Below are 24,448 nucleotides of genomic sequence, written 5' to 3'. Positions count from 1 at the left end.
GATATAGTGGCTTTTTTTGCATGTAAAAAAGTATATTATTACACTGGACACAAAAGTGGAACTTCAAATTTGCTAAAACGTTCGTGTGAGGCTGTACAAAGTAGCATAATTACTTATTTAAATACCAAGAGAGACGTGAAATTTCCTGACAGAAAAACTTATCAATCTTGTCAGCAAAGACATTTTACCATTCGAAGTTGCGTGTGGATCTGGGTTTCTCGAGACGGAACAGTTTCTCATCGATGTGGGGGCTAAGTACGGTGCAGTGAGTGCTAAGGAAATGCTATCTCATCCAACCACCATATCCAGAAATTTGAAGGAAACGGCCAATCGTCTGCGTGAAACTGTCTCCGCAGAAGTGAAGAATATATCCAGAGATATAGGTGGAGCACTAACTGTCGATTTATGGACTGATTCGTACCGTAAAATAAACTATATGGGAGTGACTGCACATGATGTTAATTATGAAGAAGTGAAACTTAAGGATCGAGTGTTGTGCACCAGAAATTTTGAGAGTGAGATTAAAAAAAAAAAAAAAAAAAAAAACAGGAGAAAACATTAAACTTGAATTAATTAAGATACTACGGTCGTTCGATTTATTCAGTGCTGTGAATAACATCATGTTCGTTACGGATAGAGGTCCCAATTTAGTGGCAGCACTCCGCCAATACAAGAGGCTCTCGTGCTCAGCACACATTCTTAATACTGTGCTGGAGCACACGACTCGAGGAGTCGCGAATGATGAGAAGAGTGACGTGCAGCGACTAATAAATTCCTGTCGAGCTATCACGACTTTTTTAAAAAGATATGGTCTTCAGAATCGCCTTCAGAAGTCATTGAAAGGAGATATAGACACACGATGGAACAGCAAATTGGATATGTTTGAGTCTATTAATTCACTATGGTTTGAAGTTCTGTCAATTTTGTCACAGAAGAATCAAGATAATTTGATTGATTCTATAGACCAGAGGATCGCGGAAGATATAATAATCTTTCTGACACCATTTAAAATAGCTTCTTGTGATCTCGAAGCCTCCAAAACCCCTACGCTCTATTTATGTGTGTTTTGTAAGTTAAAACTTCTCTCCTTCCTTGAAAAAAAAAAATGATGGCGACAGCACATTTCTGATAGATTTAAAGAATACAGCCAAATCTATTTTAATCAGCAAATGGGACATAACAGTAACCCATAAACTTGCAACGTTTTTGAATCCAAAATATAAAAACCTAAAATTTCTTAGCAGTGCCGAAAAAGATGAAGTTGTAATGGAAGCGAAAATTTACGTTGCGAGAAATTGCCCACAGTTAAAAGATAAAGAGGAAACAACATATGGAATAACAGAAGATGAATCGACGAGAGACCTTGACTTTGAGTCAGATGAAATTCTCAGATATACGAACGATAAAGTCCAATTTTCGGAAGGAATCGACCTGATAGCTTGGTGGCATGGACGTGAAAACGTCTATCCGCGTCTTTCCAAACTCGCATACTTCGTGCACTGCATTCCAGCGTCCAGCGCGCCATCTGAGAGAAGCCTCTCTACTGCGGGACAAATAATGCAGGACCGACGCACGTCTTTGAAGCCACAGACGATGTTCCTGCATAGTAATCTTCCAAAGTAAAAAGGTACTTGTACAGCTTCTCTTACTTCACTGTATTTTTTGGGCTTATCTGAATTAGTTACAATTTTTTTCATCTGATTCTTTCTTTTACAGACTTTGAATCAGAAGCAAGCAGAAGATGAAAATACTTAATCTGCAGCCAGTGAGTTTTTGTTGTAATATTTGTAATAGAGAATTTCATCGACATATTGTTAGTATTTTTACTATTCCCAACACGAACATTTAAGTAGCATTAGGTAAAAGAAGGAAATATTTAACAAGCAATTTGTTTTGTTGTAATTTTCATATTAAAGAGCTCAATTTTAAGTTTTTAATCTTCGCAACAAGAACATTCAACAACTAATACGTCAGTATTATTAAACTAGGCAATGATGATCTCATAAGTGCCTACCTAAATTTTAGCGTGCACTACAGTAACATTTACAGCCGCCGAGCATTGTCGCACTTTGTGAACAGTGAAACAGCCCGGCCGGAGCGGTGGCATGGCGGGCCCTGTAATCAATTACAAGTTGGACTTCAAACTACGGCTCACGACCACCAACGAGCTGTGACTGCGATAGCCCGTGAAAGATTATTCTGATCACATTGAAAACTTACAAAATATTCAAATCATCCAAAATAATAATGTGTCTTTTAATTTACCAGCCAATTAATAAAGATAAGGGCTGAAATTCGTAACAAAATTGAACATTTTACTGTAACTCGGTATTGCTTAACGGGGAACAGTGCCTAACATTTGAAGTTATGGGACAGTGGTTTTTATATAGACCTTGAAATCGTTTGCAGTTCCATTAAACTCTGAAAAAAATTATTTTTTAACATTGAAAGTATTAACTGCGAAATCTACTGCAAATTTTTTCTTAGTAATTTAGACAATGTTGAGGATGTTTTAAAGTGTGAAAAACTTTGTTTAATTGAGAATGAAACAGACATTTCATTTATCGCTAGGTCTTAATTCGATAAATCAGCCAAAAGGTGAGGTTCGAGATTTCAATCGTATTTTTAGCTAAAGGTAAACGGACTCCTAATTTCTATAACCACTGATTTTGTTGTCACTCTTCGGAAGACGAGTTATTCCTTCCAGACAACGTCAATTACTGCTGGCAGTTTAACTTTTTCACAGTTGCGCCAGCGTTTTGCAGTATAGGTCTAATAATGTAAATATTTTCACCTGGAAATGACGAGGACTGAACGCGTAAGCTATAATATAATCATCAGCTGACATGAATGGCGTCAAAATTCGACACATCCAAGCAGTGAGTACAAAAAAACTGTCGGTAAATGTCGCAATGTGCTAGTAACAGTTTAAAACCATCGTCATTTTCAGCTGACTTGGCGCAAGAGCAGCGAAATATAACGGTTTCTATACACGTATTTTCATCATTTAATACTATTACATTGAATTCTTTTTTTAAAATAGCGTTTCCAATCTCACGAGATCCTAGCCGCTACTGTGTAAGCTCCGGAGCGCCAATGCTTTCCTGTTTGGAATGGTCTGCTTTAGAGTAGGTATAGAGCATTTCCTGTGATTTAAGAAGTCAAAAGTAGTTAAGTTGTCGCAGAAATGGCACCCTAACAATAACTATGTCATTACATACCATAATTCTAAGTACTACTGTCTATTACTATTAATTACTCATTCAAAACCTAAATATATGCGGTTGCGGATTAGGATCTTGCGGATGTGGTGCGGATGAGGATTGCACTTTTCTTATCCGTGCAGACCTCTAGATGCAGGGAAGCCATCAGCTTCTGACTTTTCGCTCCGCTGTCACCACGCCTGTCTCCTTCGCCTTCGCAATCTTTGCTGTGGCTAATGAGATCGATTTCTGTCGCAGCCTCAGTCCCATATCGATCGTAATCTCCAAGTCCTTCATCTACATTAGAATTTTACAGCCTTTGTTTGAAGTCTACTTTTGTTACAGCAAATAACAGCAGTGAAAAACGAGAATATTGTTTATTTCAGAAACAGGTTATTTTGAGGGGTTTCAACACTCAGGTTAAACTGGAGACGAAAAGAACCGCTCTAACCGAAAACCGATAGCTGCAGCGATAACCACCACCGCTACTTGCCCGTAGACCTCGGCTTTGTCAGTGAAAAATCTTGTAGTGCTGCTGAATCTGACAAATTGTGTATGTATGTTGAGAACATCATAGGTCCTATTACGAGCCCTTGTGGCATAACTGATGTTACTTTCGTTTCTGTAGAACTACTGCCATCCAGTGTAACACATTGGTTCTACTAGTCAAATATTCACAGAGACAATCACATATTTGGAAAGATACTTAGTATTAACGTATTTTGGTCAGTAGTCGACGATGTGGGAAGTGTCGAACTCGTTCAGAAACTCTAAGAAGACAGAATTTACTTGTTCGCCTGCATCCATTATTTGCAAGGTGTCAGGTATGAAGAGGGCAACTTGTGTTTCGCACGAGTATTTTTTCCTGATTCTTTCAGACGTGGAGAAAGAGGAATTTTGTCCATTCATCAGTAGCAGTCATACATTTAAGAACAGGGATATTAATCAATTTTGCTCAGAGCATCAGCCTGAATCATGTGCGACAGCATCAGAATGTCGTAATATGTATTTCGTTATAGTAACCGTGTAAAGAGCCCCTGCAAGAGATTTCGGTTCATTCATAAGCTATTTTTAACAGTAAAACATAGAAATAATGGTCATTGATAGCTAAAATGTAGACTAAAAAATCTCCTATAGGAAGAATTTATTGCATGTAACAAAATTGTCATTCAGTTCATTCTATTATAAGCTTACCAACCAGGACAATATAGGTCTTGAAAACTGGAACTGATAATATTTGTATAAAACAGATAATGAAGAAAATCATGTAATAAAATCAATATTCAATGGCCTTGCAGACCATAACTTCCAGTCTCTTGTGTTCGGAATTTATAATGAGCAAAGTTAACTGAACGTAAATAAAAATGGCAGTTAATAAGACGTTTATTGAGTTTTTTGATGACGACTCAGAGACATGAACTGAACACATATTTACTCATGACGTTAATGAAAATACAACACATTTATGAAGGAAATCCTCATTTCATATGACATTGATTTTCCCTGAAGGTGACTCAATTGAGATTAAATCGATTTGCAGGCTCAGTACCTTAAAATATTATGGTAACCGACGAAATTCTACAAAATGGTTTACGCTATAGCTATCTAACAGGAACAAAAAGGGTGTCAAGTGGGAAAAGTTCTGTATTAGCCCCTTATTGCATAGCGATCTATCTATGAACCAAACCGCAAAATCACTTTGTAATTTCCGCATGAATTTTTTCCTTTTAATGAAACAGATGTATGTATTGACTTTTGGCATGGAGTACGGAACATTTTCAGTTTATGTCCTTACTCATACACAAACGAACCTCACCGAGCGGGCTAGCGCAGCGGTTAGCATACTGGACTCGCATTCGGGATGGCGACGGTCAAACCCGCCTCTGGCCATCCTGATTTAGGTTTTCCGTAATTTTCCTAAATCGTTTAAGGCAAATACCGGGGAGGTTCTTCGAAAGGGCACGGCCGCTTTCCTTCTTCTTTCCTCCCTAATTGGAACTTGTGCCGTAGAGGTTTGGGCTTCCTTGGGACCTGTGGCAGTAATCGCAGGCACCATGATAGCTGCGGGCTATGTGAACGTTAAAGCAGGCCACCTTCATCCTACCTTCATACCTAGTGGCTTCCCCGATGGCAATGGCATCTACCAGCAAGATAAGTGTCCATGTCATGAGCCAATAAAAGGTTTGAGGAGCTTGATAGTGAACCCACGTTGATGTCTTGGCCACCAAATTCGCCTGAGCTGTGCCTGTTGGAACACATGTGGGACGCTATTGGAAGCCAGCTATGCGTCCAAAAATTACCCACCAGCGTGTAATTTACGGCATTTACGTGATCTGAGCGCAGACATCTGGAGCCGTATGTCTCCGGAAATCTACCAAGAGAACTTGATGAAGACATGCCACCCAGAACCGCTCCTGTATTGCATTAGGAAAGATGGATCAATATGCTATTAAGTAGGTTGTCGCGCCCGCGATCTCTCTCTCCTTCTCCCCCTCTCCCTCTCCCTTTCTCTCTCTCTCTCTCTCTCTCTCTCTCTCTCTCTCTCTCTCCTCTCTCACCAGTGTCCTGACTGACTCATCACTCATCATCGCCTAGCCCAAACCGCTAAGGATAGAAACTTGAAACTGGGAGAGAGTTATGGTCTTATACTGTAAGCATCGCTTAACAAGGGATTTTTCGAAGTTTTACCCATAAGGCGGTGACATAGGGGATGAAAAACTTTTTGGACAAAGTGCCTATGAATGCAGTTTTTAAGTTAGAACTACGAAATTAGGTATTTGATTTCTCGGTCAGAAATAAAGAAATACGTGTTTTAGAATTTTTGAAACTTGCGAACCCCTAATGGGGTGAAATAGTTGATGAAAGTTTTTTGAAAACAAGTCATCATTAAAGAGCTACAAAAGCATTTTTAAAGCTACTTGCATGAAAATTAGTGTTTGACTCTTCGGTTGGAAATAAAAAAAAACACGTTTTCAGTGGTTTTGGAAATTCAATCCCTAAGGGGTAAATGCACAGTGGCAGTGCGTCTACTGACCTGTATGAGTCCGACCTCGTAGACAATGAGCACGACGGCGATGGCCCACAACACGACGTTGAGCAAGATGGCCATCTTGATGATGTGCCGGGTGATCCTGCAGACAGAAAACTTCATCAGAAAACTCACCAGGAGAGGAGAAAATGAAAACGCGACCTTTATGACGCTCTTGATCTTTTCTCGGAGACGTTGTTGGGTACATGTCCCAATATCTCTGGCAAGTGGCACAACGCCTATGAGCACTATAGCGAAAATTGCATGTTTGATGAGTTCGATTGCATAGACTAGATTAGTTGGACATCGAGTCACTGATTTAAAGAAACTGAATCAGATTATTATATATTTACTAACTGAGTGCTGGATGTGGCTAGGTACATATTTATTCCAGTTCTATTGGTCCATCTCTTTCTTCCCCCTCTCTCTATCCATCTGGTCTGCCCTCCGCTCTGTCCATTTGGTAATCCCCCATCACTCTGTCCACGTCCTTCACCCCCACTCTCTATGTCCTCCTGCACCTCTCTGTGTCCATCTGCTACTACCTTCTCTCTCTGTCCATTTTCTCCTACCGTCTCTCAATTCGTTGAATTGTTTTGAATGATCCGTGATCATTCCAGCTTGTACACGAGGGCAACAATTACGGTTGTGTTGCATTCCAAAGGTGTATGATCACCTTCAATGGCGATGCAGTTCCACAAATTTCCTTATACGTCCGAGGGCGTCAGCAGTGTCAAAGATTGTCAAGGATGTCTTCCTGTTGCTCATTGCAATTCGAAATGTCGTTTTCAAATTCGAAATGCGTGGGAATCGACGCCCTACGAAAAGGGGTGGTTTCTTTGACATCTTTGATGCCGCCCCTTGAGGCCTTTTCACGTCGTGTGAGCGATGAAGTGTCTAAAATGCTTTCCTCGGCCATCCATTAAAAACCGCCTGATTATAACGCTGAGTGTCGCAATTCTTACCTCCATCGCAGAGATGTTCGAAGAAGGGGTGAAATGTGGGTAAGAGGGGTTGTGACGACCTTCAAATCGTGTGATATGTCCACGGTGGAGCTGCGCAAAATTGTGGTGAAATCTGGTGCCAATCTGACATCATTATCCCACGTTACAGTTCACGTGAACTTATGGCCTTTTTTTCGCTCGTGAGGGGGGCACAAGTTGCTGTTTGAAGCATCGCCGAGGGAGACGCTTCAGGTCGCCACTCTTTTACATCGCTACAGGAGAAACTTATAGGCACCTCTGAGCAAAATTTTGAACTTAAGCACCACAATGGAAGACAATTACGGTGTTTCTTTTGCAGTGTATTTCCGCCCCCGCCTCCGCTCCCATTCTTTAAGGTACCGACCTCCCATGTTCAAATCAGCCTCAGATATCTGATTATTTTTCAAATGAGTTAATGTGTTGAATATTTTATTTTAAGCATGTAACATGTTTATGGTTGAGAACTCAGAAACCCTCATTATGTTGGCTTCATTAGTTCCAGATCATTCACTGATGAAAAAGTTTGTTGAAAGTCGCTGAATGAACTCATTATCAAAAGCAGGGTCAGTATAGTCCGATTTGTTCATGCTCAGTTTCAAGAGAAGCTAGTTGTTCACGCATCTCAGTGTTTATGACGTAATGTCTTTTGAACCATGTGTCGTACAACGATATAATTTTGTAGGCGCTGGTATAAGTAGATGCTGCGAATAGAGTTAGCATTACAGAAGTAATAAATTAAAACGTCATGCTTGATGCTGATGATTTATTCCACGAAGAGAGAAACTGTTGCAAGCGACACAGTTTCTCTTTTCATTATTTTGTGGAAGGGGGAATGGGTGGACTGTCAGTGAGAAAAGTTTTGAAAAGGTTTTAAAGTATGTGGAAAGTTTGTTGGAAGTCACTAAGCGCTCTCATTGTGAAATACTGGATGAATATACTCTAGGCAATGTGTGCGCTGTGAGTTACGCTGCCTCAGACATATATACACTTTCTAATTCATACTTAACTTGTTGCGTTGAAACCCTAACGAAAGGCTATACCTCTTTATGAGTACATTATGACTGCATTTTAAATTTTGACAATTATTATATGAAATACTGACAATCAAACTTTTTGTTGCCGCTGTACGACATTAGATAGACAACCTGAAACTGGGACAGTGTGGCCGTTTTAGTAATATGTTCATTTCGTACTTCATCCGCCAATTTAATTTGTAAAATACTTCAATAGCTCCAAATTTCAAATTCTTCCCCTTTCTTTTTCTCTCGATTTCCGACAGTCCACGTTTCACTTACATAAAATTTTGTGCTCTCAATGTACAATTTTCAGTCTTTTTTTTGCAGTTCCATATCAATATCTTGTATCAGTAGCTACCTCTTTTACTAAGGAAAACTTTATTCACCTCTGCCAATCTGCTTCTGGTATCTTCCTTGCTTCGGCTAACTTCCACTAGTGTGTGGTTCACTATTTTGATGTTAAGCCAGTCGCTATCGTACTTTCTACTTCTCTTCCTCACCTTCTTCTTTACTTCTTTAAACCTTTTCCGTGTTAAGTATGTTTCCTGGCTATCCTCTAACAAATTAGATCCGTCTGCCACAAATAAGTGCCGATGTACATGGAGATCGTCGCAATATTTGTCTTGCTCGAGGAAGATTTCGCTAATAGTAAGTTATGCTGTACGGCGACTGTTGCACAGAAAGGAAAGTAACATCGGGTATGCTACTATGAAGCATGATACATCTCCGATGTTTTTAATATTTACAGGGCATCCCAGAAGTAACGGTAAATATTCAGGGATATGACAGGAACCAACATTCGAAGCAAAAAAGAGTAATAAATATGGGCTCTTAAGTCATATTTTAAGAGCTATGAGCAGTTCTCCTTGGCTTATGTGAAAGACATGTTTTCTATTGAACAAGTTCTCGTAGCTGTCAAGTTATGCATTTTAGAGAATACTTTTACTGGACTTTTTTTCTTGTTTTAGTCCGTACTACCTGCTCCCAAAATATGGAAAGCAAAGGATTTGCAGTACAAGAGATTCGTTTTATAGTAGCATAGAAGATGAGGAAGTGCTCTTAGCACTAACGTATCCATTTTGAAGCTTGTTTTTACTACATTTTCTTGCATCATATGATCGTTCCTGTCATATTTATGAATATTTACCGCGCCTCCTGAGATATACTGTATAAGAATGTTAAAAAAACGTACCTGCAAAATTACAGACAAAAATTCTTAGCATCGGTTTGATGCGGAATTCTTGAAAATAATCTGAGACGCAAAAGTTTCTGTCCATAAATTAGCACGATTTTAGGAAGCATCGCTTTTAGAAACTCAGCTTGCACTTATCTCACATGGTATCCTGGGAACCATGAATGAAGGAAAACAGGTAGATTCCATATTCCTAGATTTCCGGAAAGCGTTTGACACGGAGCCGCACCACAGACTGTTAACGAGGTTATGAGCATACAGAATAGGTTTACAGATATGTGTATGGCCCGAAGACTTCTTAAGTAGTATAAGGTACGCGCAGTTTAAAAGTAGACCTTTGCTGTAGCGGCGTTGTATGTATACCAGTGGGAGAATGACATCGTGGTATGCCCAGCAACGCAGGCGGAGTTAAGGTTTCGCGGCAATTTCCTAATTTTTGGAGATTGGTTTCCGGAGTTGGTTGCGTAATGTATTCCTCTCAGTCAGCACACAGATCGGTTATCCAATTTCTTCGAGCAGAAGGGGAGCATGCTTCACAAATATCTACCAAGATGACGGAGGTGTACGGAGAACAGTGCCTCGCATGATGCACAATGTCGTAGTGATGTCCGCGTTATAAGGCGTAATATATGGCCAAAGAAGACCCTAGAGCTTCTTCAGAAATTTCGATGGGAGGTCCTGGAACATCCTCCTAGTAGCTTCGATATCTCCCCAAGTGCCTCGCATATCTTCGGCCCCTTAAAACACTCCCTGAAAGGTCAGTGGTTCACCTGTGACAAGGAAGTAGAGGCCACTGTGGAAAACTGGATTGGTCAGTGGCCCAGGAGTTTCCTACATGCTAGGATCGGTGTATCAATGCCAGTGTCAGTCATGTGTAATTGTACTGTTCCACATGAACTGTAATTACATTATTATTAAAAATTCTTTACTTGCAACTGTAGTCTCGTTTTCCTTAGGGCACACCTTATAGCGCTCATGTGTTCAAATGGTTCAAATGGCTCTGAGCACTATGGGACTTAACTTCTGAGGTCATCAGTCCCCTAGAACTTAGAACTACTTAAACCTAACTAACCTAAGCACATCACACACATCCATGCCCGAGGCAGGATTCGAACCTGCTACCGTAGCGGTCGCGCGGTTCCAGACTGAAGCGCCTAGAACCGCTCACAAGCTCATGTGCTCATCAGAGACAAGAGTATTGGCTGGCAAGCCTCAGAGAAGCGTGAAAGGACCACTCTTATTCTCTACATGCATAAATGATCTGACTTACAGCAGTGTCTGACTGAACAATAATCTGCGAATATTTCCTGATGAACCTGTGATGTGCGGGACGGCGCCGTCGTTGAGTGATTATAGGAGGATACAAGATGACTTAGCACAAAATTTGTAGTTGATGTCATGAACAGCAGTTCGTTCTAAATGTAGGAAAATGTAAGTTAATGCAAAAAAGAGCTAATGTTCGAAAATAGCATTAGGAGCGTGCTGCTTGACACAGTCACATCGATTATATATCCACGCGTAACGTTGCAAAGCGATATGGAATGCAACGAACACGTAAGGACGGTAGAAGGGAAGGGGAATGGTCGAGTTCTGCTTATTGGAAGAACTTTAGGGAAGGTCAGCTCTTGGACAAAGGAGACCGCGAACACTAGTGCGACCCATTCTTAAATTTTGTTCGACTGCTTTGGAGCCCCACCAGATCGGATTACAGGAGCACGTCGAAGCAATTCAGAAGCACGCCGCTAGATTAGTTACTGGTAAGTTCGATCAGTACGGGAGTGTTACGGAGATGGTTCATGAACTCGAACGGAAATCGCTGGGGAGAAGATGACGTTCTTTTCGCGAAACATTATTGAGAAAATTTAGGGAACCAGCATCTGAAGCTGACTATAAAACTATTCAACTACTGCCAACGCACATTTCGCGTAAGAGGCGCAAAGATAAGAGAAATTAGGGCTCGCAGGGGGAGGCAAACAGACATTCGTTTTCCCCTCCGCTCTATTTGCGAGTGGAACGGGAAAGGAAATGTCTGGTGGTGGTACAGGGCACCGACCGTCATGCACCATGCGGTGCCTGTGGAGCATGTACGTATATGTAAGCGTAAACAGAGGCATACAGGCGGTCAGTTTTCCTTCATGTAGTGCGCGAACGGAATAGGAGACTAAACCATGCGGCGTACACCCGTGGCCTACGGAGAATTTATGTAGACGTATCTGCCAGCAACAATATTGTAAGTAGGCTGTTTAGGTTTTTGTGTTGGTAACGCCACGTAGCGCTCTGTATGAAAATCGCTGACTGCGCTGTGTGCAGTCTGTGGCTGGTTGGACTCATTGTTGGAATATTCGCTTGTGTAGTGTTGGGCTGTTGGATATGAACAGCGCGTAGCGTTGGGCAGTTGAAGGTGAGCCGCCAGCAGTGGTGGATGTGGGGGGAGAGATGGCAGTGTTTTGAGCGGACGATCTGGACGTGCGTGCGTTAGAAAAAGGAAATTTGTTTAATTGGATGTCACAAATATATATATATATTACTTAGGGGGAAAAAGGACAGGTATACACTCGCACACACACACATATCCATCCACACACACACACACACACACACACACACACATACACACACACACACATATATATATATATATATATATATATATATATATATATGTGTGTGTGTGTGTGTGTGTGTGTGTGTGTATGTGTGGATGGATATGTGTGTGTGTGTGCGAGTGTATACCTGTCCTTTTTGTCCTTATATATATATATATATATATATATATATATATATATATATATATATGTGTGTGTGTGTGTGTGGATGGATATGTGTGTGTGTGCGAGTGTATACCTGTCCTTTTTTCCCCCTAAGGTAAGTCTTTCCGCTCCCGGGATTGGAATGACTCCTTACCCTCTCCCTTAAAACCCACATCCTTTCATCTTTCCCTCCCTTCCCTCTTTCCTGATGAGGCAACCGTTGGTTGCGAAAGCTAGAATTTTGTGTGTGTTTGTTTGTGTGTCTATCGACCTGCCAGCGCTTTCGTTCGGTAAGTCACCTCATCTTTATTTTTATATGTAATTTTTCCCACGTGGAATGTTTCCCTCTATTATATATATATATATACTCCTGGAAATGGAAAAAAGAACACATTGACACCGGTGTGTCAGACCCACCATACTTGCTCCGGACACTGCGAGAGGGCTGTACAAGCAATGATCACACGCACGGCACAGCGGACACACCAGGAACCGCGGTGTTGGCCGTCGAATGGCGCTAGCTGCGCAGCATTTGTGCACCGCCACCGTCAGTGTCAGCCAGTTTGCCGTGGCATACGGAGCTCCATCGCAGTCTTTAACACTGGTAGCATGCCGCGACAGCGTGGACGTGAACCGTATGTGCAGTTGACGGACTTTGAGCGAGGGCGTATAGTGGGCATGCGGGAGGCCGGGTGGACGTACCGCCGAATTGCTCAACACGTGGGGCGTGAGGTCTCCACAGTACATCGATGTTGTCGCCAGTGGCCGGCGGAAGGTGCACGTGCCCGTCGACCTGGGACCGGACCGCAGGGACGCACGGATGCACGCCAAGACCGTAGGATCCTACGCAGTGCCGTAGGGGACCGCACTGCCACTTCCCAGCAAATTAGGGACACTGTTGCTCCTGGGGTATCGGCGAGGACCATTCGCAACCGTCTCCATGAAGCTGGGCTACGGTCCCGCACACCGTTAGGCCGTCTTCCGCTCACGCCCCAACATCGTGCACCCCGCCTCCAGTGGTGTCGCGACAGGCGTGAATGGAGGGACGAATGGAGACGTGTCGTCTTCAGCGATGAGAGTCGCTTCTGCCTTGGTGCCAATGATGGTCGTATGCGTGTTTGGCGCCGTGCAGGTGAGCGCCACAATCAGGACTGCATACGACCGAGGCACACAGGGCCAACACCCGGCATCATGGTGTGGGGAGCGATCTCCTACACTGGCCGTACACCACTGGTGATCGTCGAGGGGACACTGAATAGTGCACGGTACATCCAAACCGTCATCGAACCCATCGTTCTACCATTCCTAGACCGGCAAGGGAACTTGCTGTTCCAACAGGACAACGCACGTCCGCATGTATCCCGTGCCACCCAACGTGCTCTAGAAGGTGTAAGTCAAATACCCTGGTCAGCAAGATCTCCGGATCTGTCCCCCATTGAGCATGTTTGGGACTGGATGAAGCGTCGTCTCACGCGGTCTGCACGTCCAGCACGAACGCTGGTCCAACTGAGGCGCCAGGTGGAAATGGCATGGCAAGCCGTTCCACAGGACTACATCCAGCATCTCTACGATCGTCTCCATGGGAGAATAGCAGCCTGCATTGCTGCGAAAGGTGGATATACACTGTACTAGTGCCGACATTGTGCATGCTCTGTTGCCTGTGTCTATGTGCCTGTGGTTCTGTCAGTGTGATCATGTGATGTATCTGACCCCAGGAATGTGTCAATAAAGTTTCCCCTTCCTGGGACAATGAATTCACGGTGTTCTTATTTCAATTTCCAGGAGTATATATATATATATATATATATATATATATATATATATATATATATATATATATATATATATATAATGACTTTCGAACGCTATTAAGGTAAATACATTGTTTGTTCTCTATCAAAATCTTACATTTGCTAACTATGCCTATCAGTAGTTAGTTCCTTCAGTACTAGAATATTTTATTTAGCTGGCAGTATTGGCGCTCGCTGTATTGCATTAGTGACGAAGATTTTTGTGAGGTAAGCGATTCATGAAAGGTATAGGTTATTTATTGTTAGTCAGGGCCATTCTTTTGCAGGGATTATTGAAAGTCAGATTGCGTTGCACTAAAAATGGTACGTGTCAGTTTAGTGATGATCAGAATAAGTAAAGAGAGAACTGTCTGAGTGCGGCCGTTTTGCTCAGCTGTTTGAAAATCAAATAACGTAGAGTTTTTCCAGCACTGTCATTCATAATTTTCTAAGGTGACGTTTCAATATGACGGCTATAGTGGATCAAGACAGTCAACTATCGACAGCTGACTGTCTCAAGATACTGCTATGTGTCGCTGGAAAGAGAACAAACGTTTAATCCGCGAAGACAGAAAGGCGCAACTGTTGCGTTTGCGGATTTGTACCAGTCAACACTAGTCTTTAGAAAGAGCAGCAGTTTTAATTGTAGAGAGGTGACGATATTAACCCTGATAACGGTGGAGAAACCAGGTACTGAAGTTGAGGACAGACCCTGTTACGTGAAAACTGCGCCGTAGCAGTAGCACGCTAATGTAATATGGCCGCTGGAAGAGAGAACTGACGAGAAGGTGTGTTTGCGGTATCCCGCTTGTGCCGCGTTACGTAAATAGAAACGTAAATCAGAGCGACGAGTGTCATGACTGTTTGCATTCGGGTACGGGAGCTCGCAAATACGATGTGACGTAGCGACTGTTGTCTTCGTAATCCCCACTGAAGCGGGGGTGGATGTCACGGCGGTGAGGCAAAAGCCGGGCGCCCGACTGCACTGGCTGCACAACACGTGGAAATCAGCGCTTGGTAGCCGATTCCCCAGCTGTGGAACCAGACCACCACTGCCCGCGTCATGGATGCTTAGGATAGAAGAGCGTGGCTACAATCTCTCTCTATGGCGTAAGGTCACTATAGTTCTCCAAAGGTCGTCTGCGGCCCGTAGTACTGATTAACTACGGGATTCCTTTCAGCTATTTTTCGTTTATTTTTTATGTTTCATCACTCACTGCTTTAGAAATTATCTAGTGTTCTACAGGAAAAGGTAACATTTATTTAAAAATTGTAATAATTTTAAAATTAATAGGTCTCTTTTATGAAGGAAAGATCCTTAATTAGTTGGTAGTGGTTGATGAGATACGATTAACTTTTGTATGAAACCAATTTGCTGGCTTGCATATTGCTTACATACGAGAAAAATGTGACTCATCTCTCCTATTGTTATTACATCACATTCGCCGTAACTGATCTTCTCAAAGGTGTTTTCTGTGAAAATGGCTAGAGAATGATCCATGATTAAATCTCATGTAAAGTGTGGAACTTCCTGTTCAGCTATATACACTATTAATTTTTAAAAGTTTCACTTTACTTCCGTATAATATATGAACGTAATGCCCAATACAATTTTATTTTATTAATTTAAGAACTAAAGGAAGCTAAGCACCTCGATTTTTGAATCATTATCCAACCAGCCAAGACATTGCAACTACACATCAGAGTTAATTTTGATCAGAGTGACCACAGAGTCGGCTACACTATCAAGTTGTGGTAGCAGGTACGTCTTTCAGACATCAATATAGAGTATTTATATATAATACACAGTACATACAGTAATATACAGTATCTACAGCAACCAAGAGGAGATCAGAAGGGCCGGCCGCGGTGGCCGAGCGGTTCAGTCTGGCGCTACAGTCTGGAACCGCACGACTGCTACGGTCGCAGGTTCGAATCCTACCTCAGGCATGGATGTGTGTGATGTCCTTAGGTTAGCTAGGTTTAAGTAGTTCTAAGTCCTAGGGGACTGATGACCTCAGAAGTCCCATAGTGCTCAGAGCCATTTTTTTTTGAGATAAGAAGGAGGGCCAAGAAAGAGGCACTCTGATTAAAAATGGTATAAGACAGCAAAATAATCTTTCACCCCTACTGTCGAATCTAGACAGCGACGTAGCAATGATAGAAGAAAAAAATGAAGAATGCACTTAAAATTCAGGGTGAAAAGATGTCAATGATAAAACTGGCTGATGACGTTTATATCGTTAGTGACAGTAAAGGACGACTTACAGTTGCACATAATGAACAATCTGATGAGTATAGAATATGGATTATAATACACAGGATATAGACGGAAGGAGTAGAAAGAATCAGATTACCAATAAACTAAACATCAAAATTAGGGGCCACAAAGTAGACGAAGTGAAGGAGTTCTGCTAACTTGGAAACAGCACACGACGGACGAAGCAAAGACATAGAGTGTGACAATTATTGAACTATATGAAAAAAACAACATAGATTAGTTACAAACTACGGCGTGCACACACTTTATTCAACATGTAAACGTCACTACAGATATTCAGATTTAGGTTATGACATGTTCGATATGCCTGCCATCCTTGGCGATGATGTGACGCAGAAGGATAGTGAAATTCAGTATGACCTGCTGAAGTGTGGGAACGTCTATGCTGTCAATGACCTCCTGATGGTTCCAGCTCAGCAGTGGTTTTGGGGTTATTGGTGTACACTTTGAACTTAATATATCCCCACAAAAAGGAGTCGCATGTGTTCAAATACGGAGAATATGGCGGCCAGTCGAGTCCCATGCAAGTGGCCTCTGGGTACCCCAGAGCCAGAATGCGGTCCGCAAATTGCCCCTCCAGAACATCAAACACTGTCCTGCTTCGATGGGATCGATCTCCATCTTGCATGAACCACATCCTGTCGAAATCAGGGTCACTTTGGATAATGGGGATGCAATTATTTTCCAAAGCCTTCACGTACCGTTCGGTACGTGCCGTCAAGGAATATTGCACCGATTATTCCGTGACTGAACATTGCACACCACACAGTCACCCGTTGAGGGTGGAGAGACTTCTCGACCGCGAAATGCGGATTCTCGATCCCCCAAATGCGCCAATTTTGCTTACTGAAGAACCCAACCAAATGAAAGTGGCTCCGTCGTTAAACCAAACCACAGAAACTAATTTCCATCATGCCCCGCGGCCAACCGCGCAGTTTGAACGCCCCACCGCAAACCGTTCAGAAGTTGTGACGGTTTCATTTCATATAGTTCAAAAACTGTCACCCTGCAAAAAGCGGACTAGCACGACGAAGACAGAATTAATGGCCGAAACAAGTGTACTAGTATCAAAAATTGGCCCTAATTTGAGGAAGAAATTTCTGAGAATGTACGTCTGGAGCGCAGCATTGTTTGGATGTGACTTACTGACTGTGGTGAAGATTGCTGAAGATTGGGGGTGGGGGCTGATAAGATAAGAAATGAGGAGACTCTCTGCAGAATCGGCGAATAGAGGAATGCATGGAAAACACTGATAAGAAGAAGGGACAGGATGGCAGAACAACTGTAAAGACACCAAAGAACAGCTTCTGCGGTACTACAGGGAGCCGTAGAAAGTAAGGACTGTCGGGGAAGACAGGTACTGGAATATATCAAAAAAAAATTCGGGGCTTTGGGATAAAGTGCAGCTCTGAGATGAAGAGGTTTGCACATGTGAGAAACACGTGGCGGACTGTGTCAAAGTAGGCAGAATACTGACGGAGGGAAAAACCAGCTAAATAATTTTATGTCAGGAATTTAAGCTCTGAAGGAATCTACGCATTTTATTTTGAAGTTATTCTCTCACCGACTAGTCAAGACACCACCGCAGTTAATTATGATCAGTGTCTGCTGAGTCTGTTACATACTAACGTGCCAGTACTGGCAAATAGTGTGGGCGAATGTGTATTTGACGCAGTTACTCGCAAACAAATGGCGGGCCGAGTACGTGTTTCTAACTGAGCCGCTTTCTACAGACAGTATGAATATGAGAAATGTCTACGTCAATGGTTCAAAATGGCTCTGAGTACTATGGGACTTAACATCTGTGGTGATCAGTCCCCTAGAACTTAGAACTACTTAAACCTAACTAACCTAAGGACATCACACACATCCATGCCCATGGCAGGATTCGAACGTGCGACCGGAGCGGCCGCGCGGTTCCAGACTGAGGCGCCCAGAACCGCTCGTCCACACCGGCGTGTGTACATACATACGTACTAATACGCAGATAAGTTTCACCTCTCATCCATCCGTCTGTTGATTTAATCATCAGTCATCTAATTAGAATGCACAGAAGAAAAGTGTCTCATTGCAAATATTTCACTCTGTATTTTACGACGTTCAATAACCTACTTTTTATCAAACCTTTTTTACTCGTTTTGGGAGGAGTCCATCATCAGAATATCTGCCTAAAACATCGCAACTGACTCGAAAGCATAATTTGTAGATGGTATGTTAAGAGCAAACATTTTTAAAGTCACTGAAAAACAAATTTCTTTACCTGATAAAATAATTTAATACAAGTATCGAGACAAGCGACAACTTTCTTAAAATTTATGCTCTATTGATCGCGTTCTACCGTCAGAAAAACTAGCTATCGTCAGATACACAAGCTGGCGTAGTTGTACTGACGTTGTGACCTTGCGCTGGAAGCCGACTGACAGTTATTAACAAAGTCAATATCAGAAAGCGTATAAAAACATAAAATAGCAACAATCCATCTTAAAGGAAAATTAAGAATGACTGTAAAAAGTGTATAAACGAAGAGCATAATTCTGACTTCGGTGTGATGTCATCAGGTCTTCCATATTACGTCATCAGCTTCTGCTTGCAATGTACACTGATTAAACTGCGAAATTTTATTTGCCTTTCTCAAACAGTTTCTTTGTGAAATTGTTGCTACAAGTATTCTGACAACTGACTGTAATACAGTTTAGGTCTTCCGAGAGGTAGAAATTACGTGAAGTGTATATCTTCGTGTGTGTTTACCTTCGCATGTTTACTTCTGCCTGTTGACCAATGCAAATTGTCAGTGCGCGTACAGCCCGTCGATACGTAAGTACTGTTTCAAGAGTTACCGTTTCGTTTGAATTTTGCTACTTTGCAGACTAACATAGAGAAAACATTTCTTTACTGTATACCCACGGCGTCTCTCCCAAAAGCAGTCAGGCGCATTCTCTGTAGTGTTTCAGCAGTTATTTGCAGTTTCGTTTGTGTGAAGTCTAGCTAGAGTGAGCCCAGACAAATACTGCTCGTGACGTCTTTCAAGTGACGCCCACTCTCGACGGTAAAGTGTCAGTTTGTTTCCTGTTACAAAGAAAATCGTTTTTAAATCGGAATTTTACGTGCCCTTTCGACAGCGTGGTCCCAAATAACTCTAGTGCGATATCTGTGTTATCGACATATGTTAAAAGGAGTAGTAAAAACGCGAAGAACACACAGTAGTCCAGCAGTGACAGCATCGCCCCAGGCCGCACTGACTGCCATCCCATGCAGCTGTGCTGCTCAATCGCTGCTGGAATACTAAGTTATTCTTCGTGTTTTACTGTTCCTGTTAATGCATATGGATAAAACGGATTTCGCACTAGACTAAAATGGGACCGTCCTGTCGAAATGGCACGTAAAATTTCTACTTAAAATTAATTTTGTTTGTTTTTCGCCGAAATTGGGCATCCTGTGAGAAACATAATGAGCAATGCCGAATTTTATTGGACAGACTCTAGCTACAAATCGCAGAAACAAAATTGCAAATATCTGCTGAAACACCAGAGAAAATGCGCCTAACGGTTCTTGGGACATCTGGGCAGGAACAGTCTGAAAAGTTCCTAAGGATGTTGCAAGGTAGGTTCTGCTGAGATATAATTGTTAAAAAAAATTGATATTTTGCGAAGTTTCCGAGTTAATTAGCATCGAAGTTGTTCTTCGCTTGGTTTCATAAAAAGGAACAAGAGAGCGATACTAAAATTGGATATGGGACGATAGTAAGGATCCAGCCTGAGCCATTCGCTGAGGTATCTTGTTCGTTATCATCTAAGCTATGAGGACAACTGACACTAATTGTATCTGGAAAGCCGTTGAATCTGCACGCTCAACGAAATTAGCTCGAAAACGGCTAATACATCGGATGTTTTACTTAACAATTATTTCTCAGCGCACCTTGCCTTACAACATCCTTTAAAGCTTCTCAGTCAGTTTCTGACCATCACCATACGTGTATAGAATGGCTCTAATATGCACACCTTAAGAACTACGAGCGCTTGTTCATCTTCGATACTATGAAATAGATCTTCTCAACTGCTAAGACTTTGCTTTCCATATTTTGGAAGGAAGTAGTATGGATCAAATCAAGAACAAAGTCCAGTAAACGTGGGGTCTAAGATGTATACTTTAAGAGTTAATAGCATTTGCTCATCTTCGCTAGTGTGAAAGACATCTCTCCTACTGAACAAGTGCTCATAGCTCTTAAGATATGCATTTAAGTCAATATTTACTAGATTTTTTGTTTTGTTTTGGTTTACAGGCTAAGATGCATACTCTTATAGAGCTTTCACGTTTTTAGTAAAGTTAGGTAGATGATTCACTGATGGTTTATAGCGTGGATTTTAGCGGGTGTAATTTCTTGTTATTTGATTTTTCTATTGAAATATATTGTAAAAATTGATCATGAGTGAAATGTGTGAGCATTGTCGTTGGCTTGCGAGTTGTGGGGTACGGTCTGAATTGTGTACCAACTTGTATCCCCGCAGTGAATGTAGCAGGGAAGGTGGTGGGGAATTTAGAGATTTCCACTCCTTGTGCTACAGGATATATAGTAAAAGTATATTAACACTGAAGCAGGAAGTGAGAATATATGCCTCCCGGGCACATATTACAGGGTACTAGGGGATAGCTGGAGCGGCTAAGGAAGAAGAAGATGGAGAAGTGGAAACCGGCGGTTGGCAGTAAGGCCATTAGGAGGAGAGCGCGCGCCGATAGTCTCATTTTGAATGATAAGAAAAGGTTTCGTCAGCTACCCGAGTCATGTGGATATGAGCTTCAAGTAGTTGTACAAGCAGGCAAGACTACGTCACTTCCACCATGTTGTTTAGAAGACTAGGTTAGTCGGAACAAGTAAGAAAAAGAGGACTCTGCTGCCACGAGGGTGCTGGACGTTTCTCAGAACTGTCAGGATAGGTCTGATCGTAACACTGGAACAGATGTACAAAATGAAAATTACTGGGCCGAGTTTGGACAGTAATGGTGTCACCGCCTGTTTCATAAGTCCAATCCCTACTAAGACTACTCCCAGCCCCTCCAACTATCACTAAAGATGATGCCTAAAGAGTTATCCAAGCCCGCTAAGTCTTGTGTCACCTTATTGACCCTATTACTTCGTTTAAAAATGCTGGTGAGTTGATACACCTTACCTAACGTCGCCTGCCTCTGTGAGCCTACACTGCCTAGCACTAATATGTGCAAACTGCTCTACCCCCCCCCCCCCTCCCCTCTCCACAGAAGAATGTGGTTCAGACAATGCACGATGTCAAACAAAAGGAAATGCTTTCATCATGGTAACTATCACAGTCACGTTCATAGGATAGATGTCAACGACACCCAAATTTGTCCATGTGACTTAAAACAGAAGGTGACTTAAAACACTGTTGTGTATGACTTTGTACACAACAGTAAGGAGAGCTGAGCAGTAGAGTGGTGAGGCAACTGCCCTTGTAGGTAAGATAGACACGAGCAGAAATGATTAGCGAACAAGTTAACACAACAAACAGAGGATTTACTTAATTTGTATTTATCCAAAGAAACAAAGACTCGTTACAAATACTGCAGTAAGGAAAGAGTCCAACTCTCACAATGTTAACAAGGAAGGGGCTTGCTCGATGTTGTTGTAGCAGAGAGACTGCAAGTACACCGGCGGAAGAGCGGCTGCTGCCAGCCGCCGCCGCCCTTATTGCGGCGACAGACCGCGCTCGCAGTCCAGAGCTGCTGGAGGAGTGGTACGGTGGGCACGCAACTTGGGTCCACCAGATCCCGCGTGCCCGCGTGCCCGCTACCAACGTCTAGTGGAAACTTGCAATTCCGTTGCCAACTGTGGGATGCCAGTGGGGTGGTATCGATAAGCGATACACAAACATAATTATTCTGTGGTTCTTCAACTTCTCCCGGCGTATTTCTTGCTCGAACAGTCCACGGGTGTACTGCCGGTCCATAGTGTCCAACGGGCACAATATTTCGGCGATCAGACATGTCACCATCGTCAGGTGCGCTGACGAACTGAGCTCCTGAGGGTGAGCGGCCGTCCTAAATCCCCTTCCCCCGCGAGGCGCTCTCTCCGCGGTCCGCGCCCTCGGCCGCGCGTCGTCGGTCGCTGAGAGGCTGGCGTCGGCGTCTGTGGTGGCGTCGGTGTAACTGCCTCGTCCGCCCAAAGAAAACGGACGAGCGACCAGGGCGGACCGGCAGTACACCCGTGGACTGTTCGAGCATAACTATTTTTTTCATTTGAGCAATATCATGACCAGCAAATGATTGTACACAGAGACTGAGCAGCTTGAAATACCAATTCTCTACTAATATCCCTAGGATTCTCACATTAGAGACTGAAACAACTCACAAAATCGTCACTGACTTTGTCACATTCATGGTCCAGTCACATTCATGGTCCAGTCACATTAATATGACCACCACCTGTGTTCAACGTCAATGTGTAACAACCACTCAGACTGCAAGTGGCAGCACTAGCAGTGTAGCCGGCGGGGGTGGCCGAGCGGTTCTAGGCGCTACAGTCTGGAACCGCGCGACCGCTGCGGTCGCAGGTTCGAACCCTGCCTCGGGCATGCAAGTGTGTGATGTCCTTAGGTTACTTAGGTTTAAGTAGTTCTAAGCTATAGGGGACTGACGATCTCAGAAGTTAAGTCCCATAGTACTCAGAGCCATTTGAACCATATGAACTAGCAGTGGAGGGTGGGGAGGAGACGCGGAAAGCAGTGCAGTCGTCGTAATGCAAAAACGAAGCGATTTATCTGACATCCAAAAGGGGTATGATCATTACCTTTCAGGCTAAACGTGGAAGCATTTCCGAAATGGCTGTGTTTGTAAACTGTTCACACGTCTCTGTGTTTAAAGTATATCGCGCATGGCAAAACGGTGCTGTCGAAAACAGGCGCTGAGGCACTGTGATGCACCACTGGCCATAGGTGACAGGGGCAAATGAAGGCTGTGGAGATGTGTTACAGGCAAGTAGACGTGCAACTGCTGAGCAACCGACTAGCCAGATGAACTAAGGGGCAACCAACTGCCCCCTCAACGACCGTTCAGCAAACGTCACTGGAAATGGGCCACTGTAGCAGGTGCCTGGTTCATGCACCCATGATTACTGCTGTTCATTGGCAACGAACGCTGGAGTTTGCACGCCAGTACCTCAGCTAGATGTCCACCGACCGGTAACAGGTGGTCTTTTCAGATGAATTACGTTTTATTCTCCATCGGACAGGTGGCCGTTGGCTTGTATCTCGTGAGACGGCTGAAAGCAAACAGCCTGCAACATTCGTCAGAAGAATCCATGTCGGAGGGCACTCCTCAGGTGATCATTGAGGAAGACACAGTGGGTCAACACTAGTATTCGTCTATCCTTGGGGACTATCTCCAGCTCTACATGCAGTTTGTTTTCCCTTGCCACGATGGCACCTAGCAGCAGGACAATGTCACACAGTTAGCAGTGTACGGACATGGTTCGAAAAGCACCAGGGTTTCATTGTACTCCCCTGGCCACCAGAATCCCAGGATTTAAACTCAATCGAGAATCTGTGGGACCCCCTCGATCGGGCTGTTCGCGCCATGGATACTCAGCCGAGAATTGCACAGCTGGCGACGACACTGGAGTTGCCACGGATCCACGTCCCTGCCTTAATCTTCCAGAACTGCTCAGAGCCTCTTCCTGCACGTCTCGGAGCGGTTCATGCTGTAGAAGGCGCTTATGCAGGCTTTTGGCATTAATGTGACAGGAAAATGTTTGAGTGTGTATCACCACGGGAACTTCTGTATTATACCACAAATTGTCTGTTAAGCAGAAGTGTCGCATCAACGTCTTATTTTATCTATGTCTAATGGAAACCATCAGGTAAACAGAAGTATTGCTGCTGTCATTTCTTCCCTCAATAATCAAAGAGAACGGCATTGCTTGCACCTTATCGTGATGTGTTGTTGTGGTGTCACCGCCAGACACCACACTTGCTAGGTGGTAACCTTTAAATCGGCCGCGGTCCGTTAGTATACGTCGGACCCGCGTGTCGCCACTATCAGTGATTGCAGACCGAGCGCCGCCACACGGCAGGTCTAGTCTAGACTCCCTAGCACTCGCCCAGTTGCACAGCCGACTTTGATAGCTATGGTTCACTTTCTACATACGCTCTCATTTTGCAGAGACGACAGTTTAGCAAAGCCTTCAGCTACGTCATT

The 24,448-nt window shown here is 43.2% G+C and overlaps 1 protein-coding gene across 1 annotated transcript in view; it reads right to left on the bottom strand.

Moving 5' to 3' along the window:
* LOC124712318 (vanin-like protein 3) overlaps positions 1-24,448 on the bottom strand; it is a 158,284-nt gene that overhangs the window by 57,030 nt on the left and 76,806 nt on the right. The window contains exon 2 of the mRNA XM_047242612.1: positions 6,238-6,334. Within this exon, the coding sequence (XP_047098568.1) occupies positions 6,238-6,312 (75 nt within the window). The 5' untranslated portion in view covers positions 6,313-6,334. The remainder of the gene's footprint in view (positions 1-6,237; positions 6,335-24,448) is intronic.

This window comes from Schistocerca piceifrons, chromosome 8, assembly GCF_021461385.2.
Source record: "Schistocerca piceifrons isolate TAMUIC-IGC-003096 chromosome 8, iqSchPice1.1, whole genome shotgun sequence".
Taxonomy (NCBI): domain Eukaryota; kingdom Metazoa; phylum Arthropoda; class Insecta; order Orthoptera; family Acrididae; genus Schistocerca; species Schistocerca piceifrons.
Note: the sequence above shows the minus strand (reverse complement) of the source record. Positions and strands in the feature narration are given on the sequence as shown.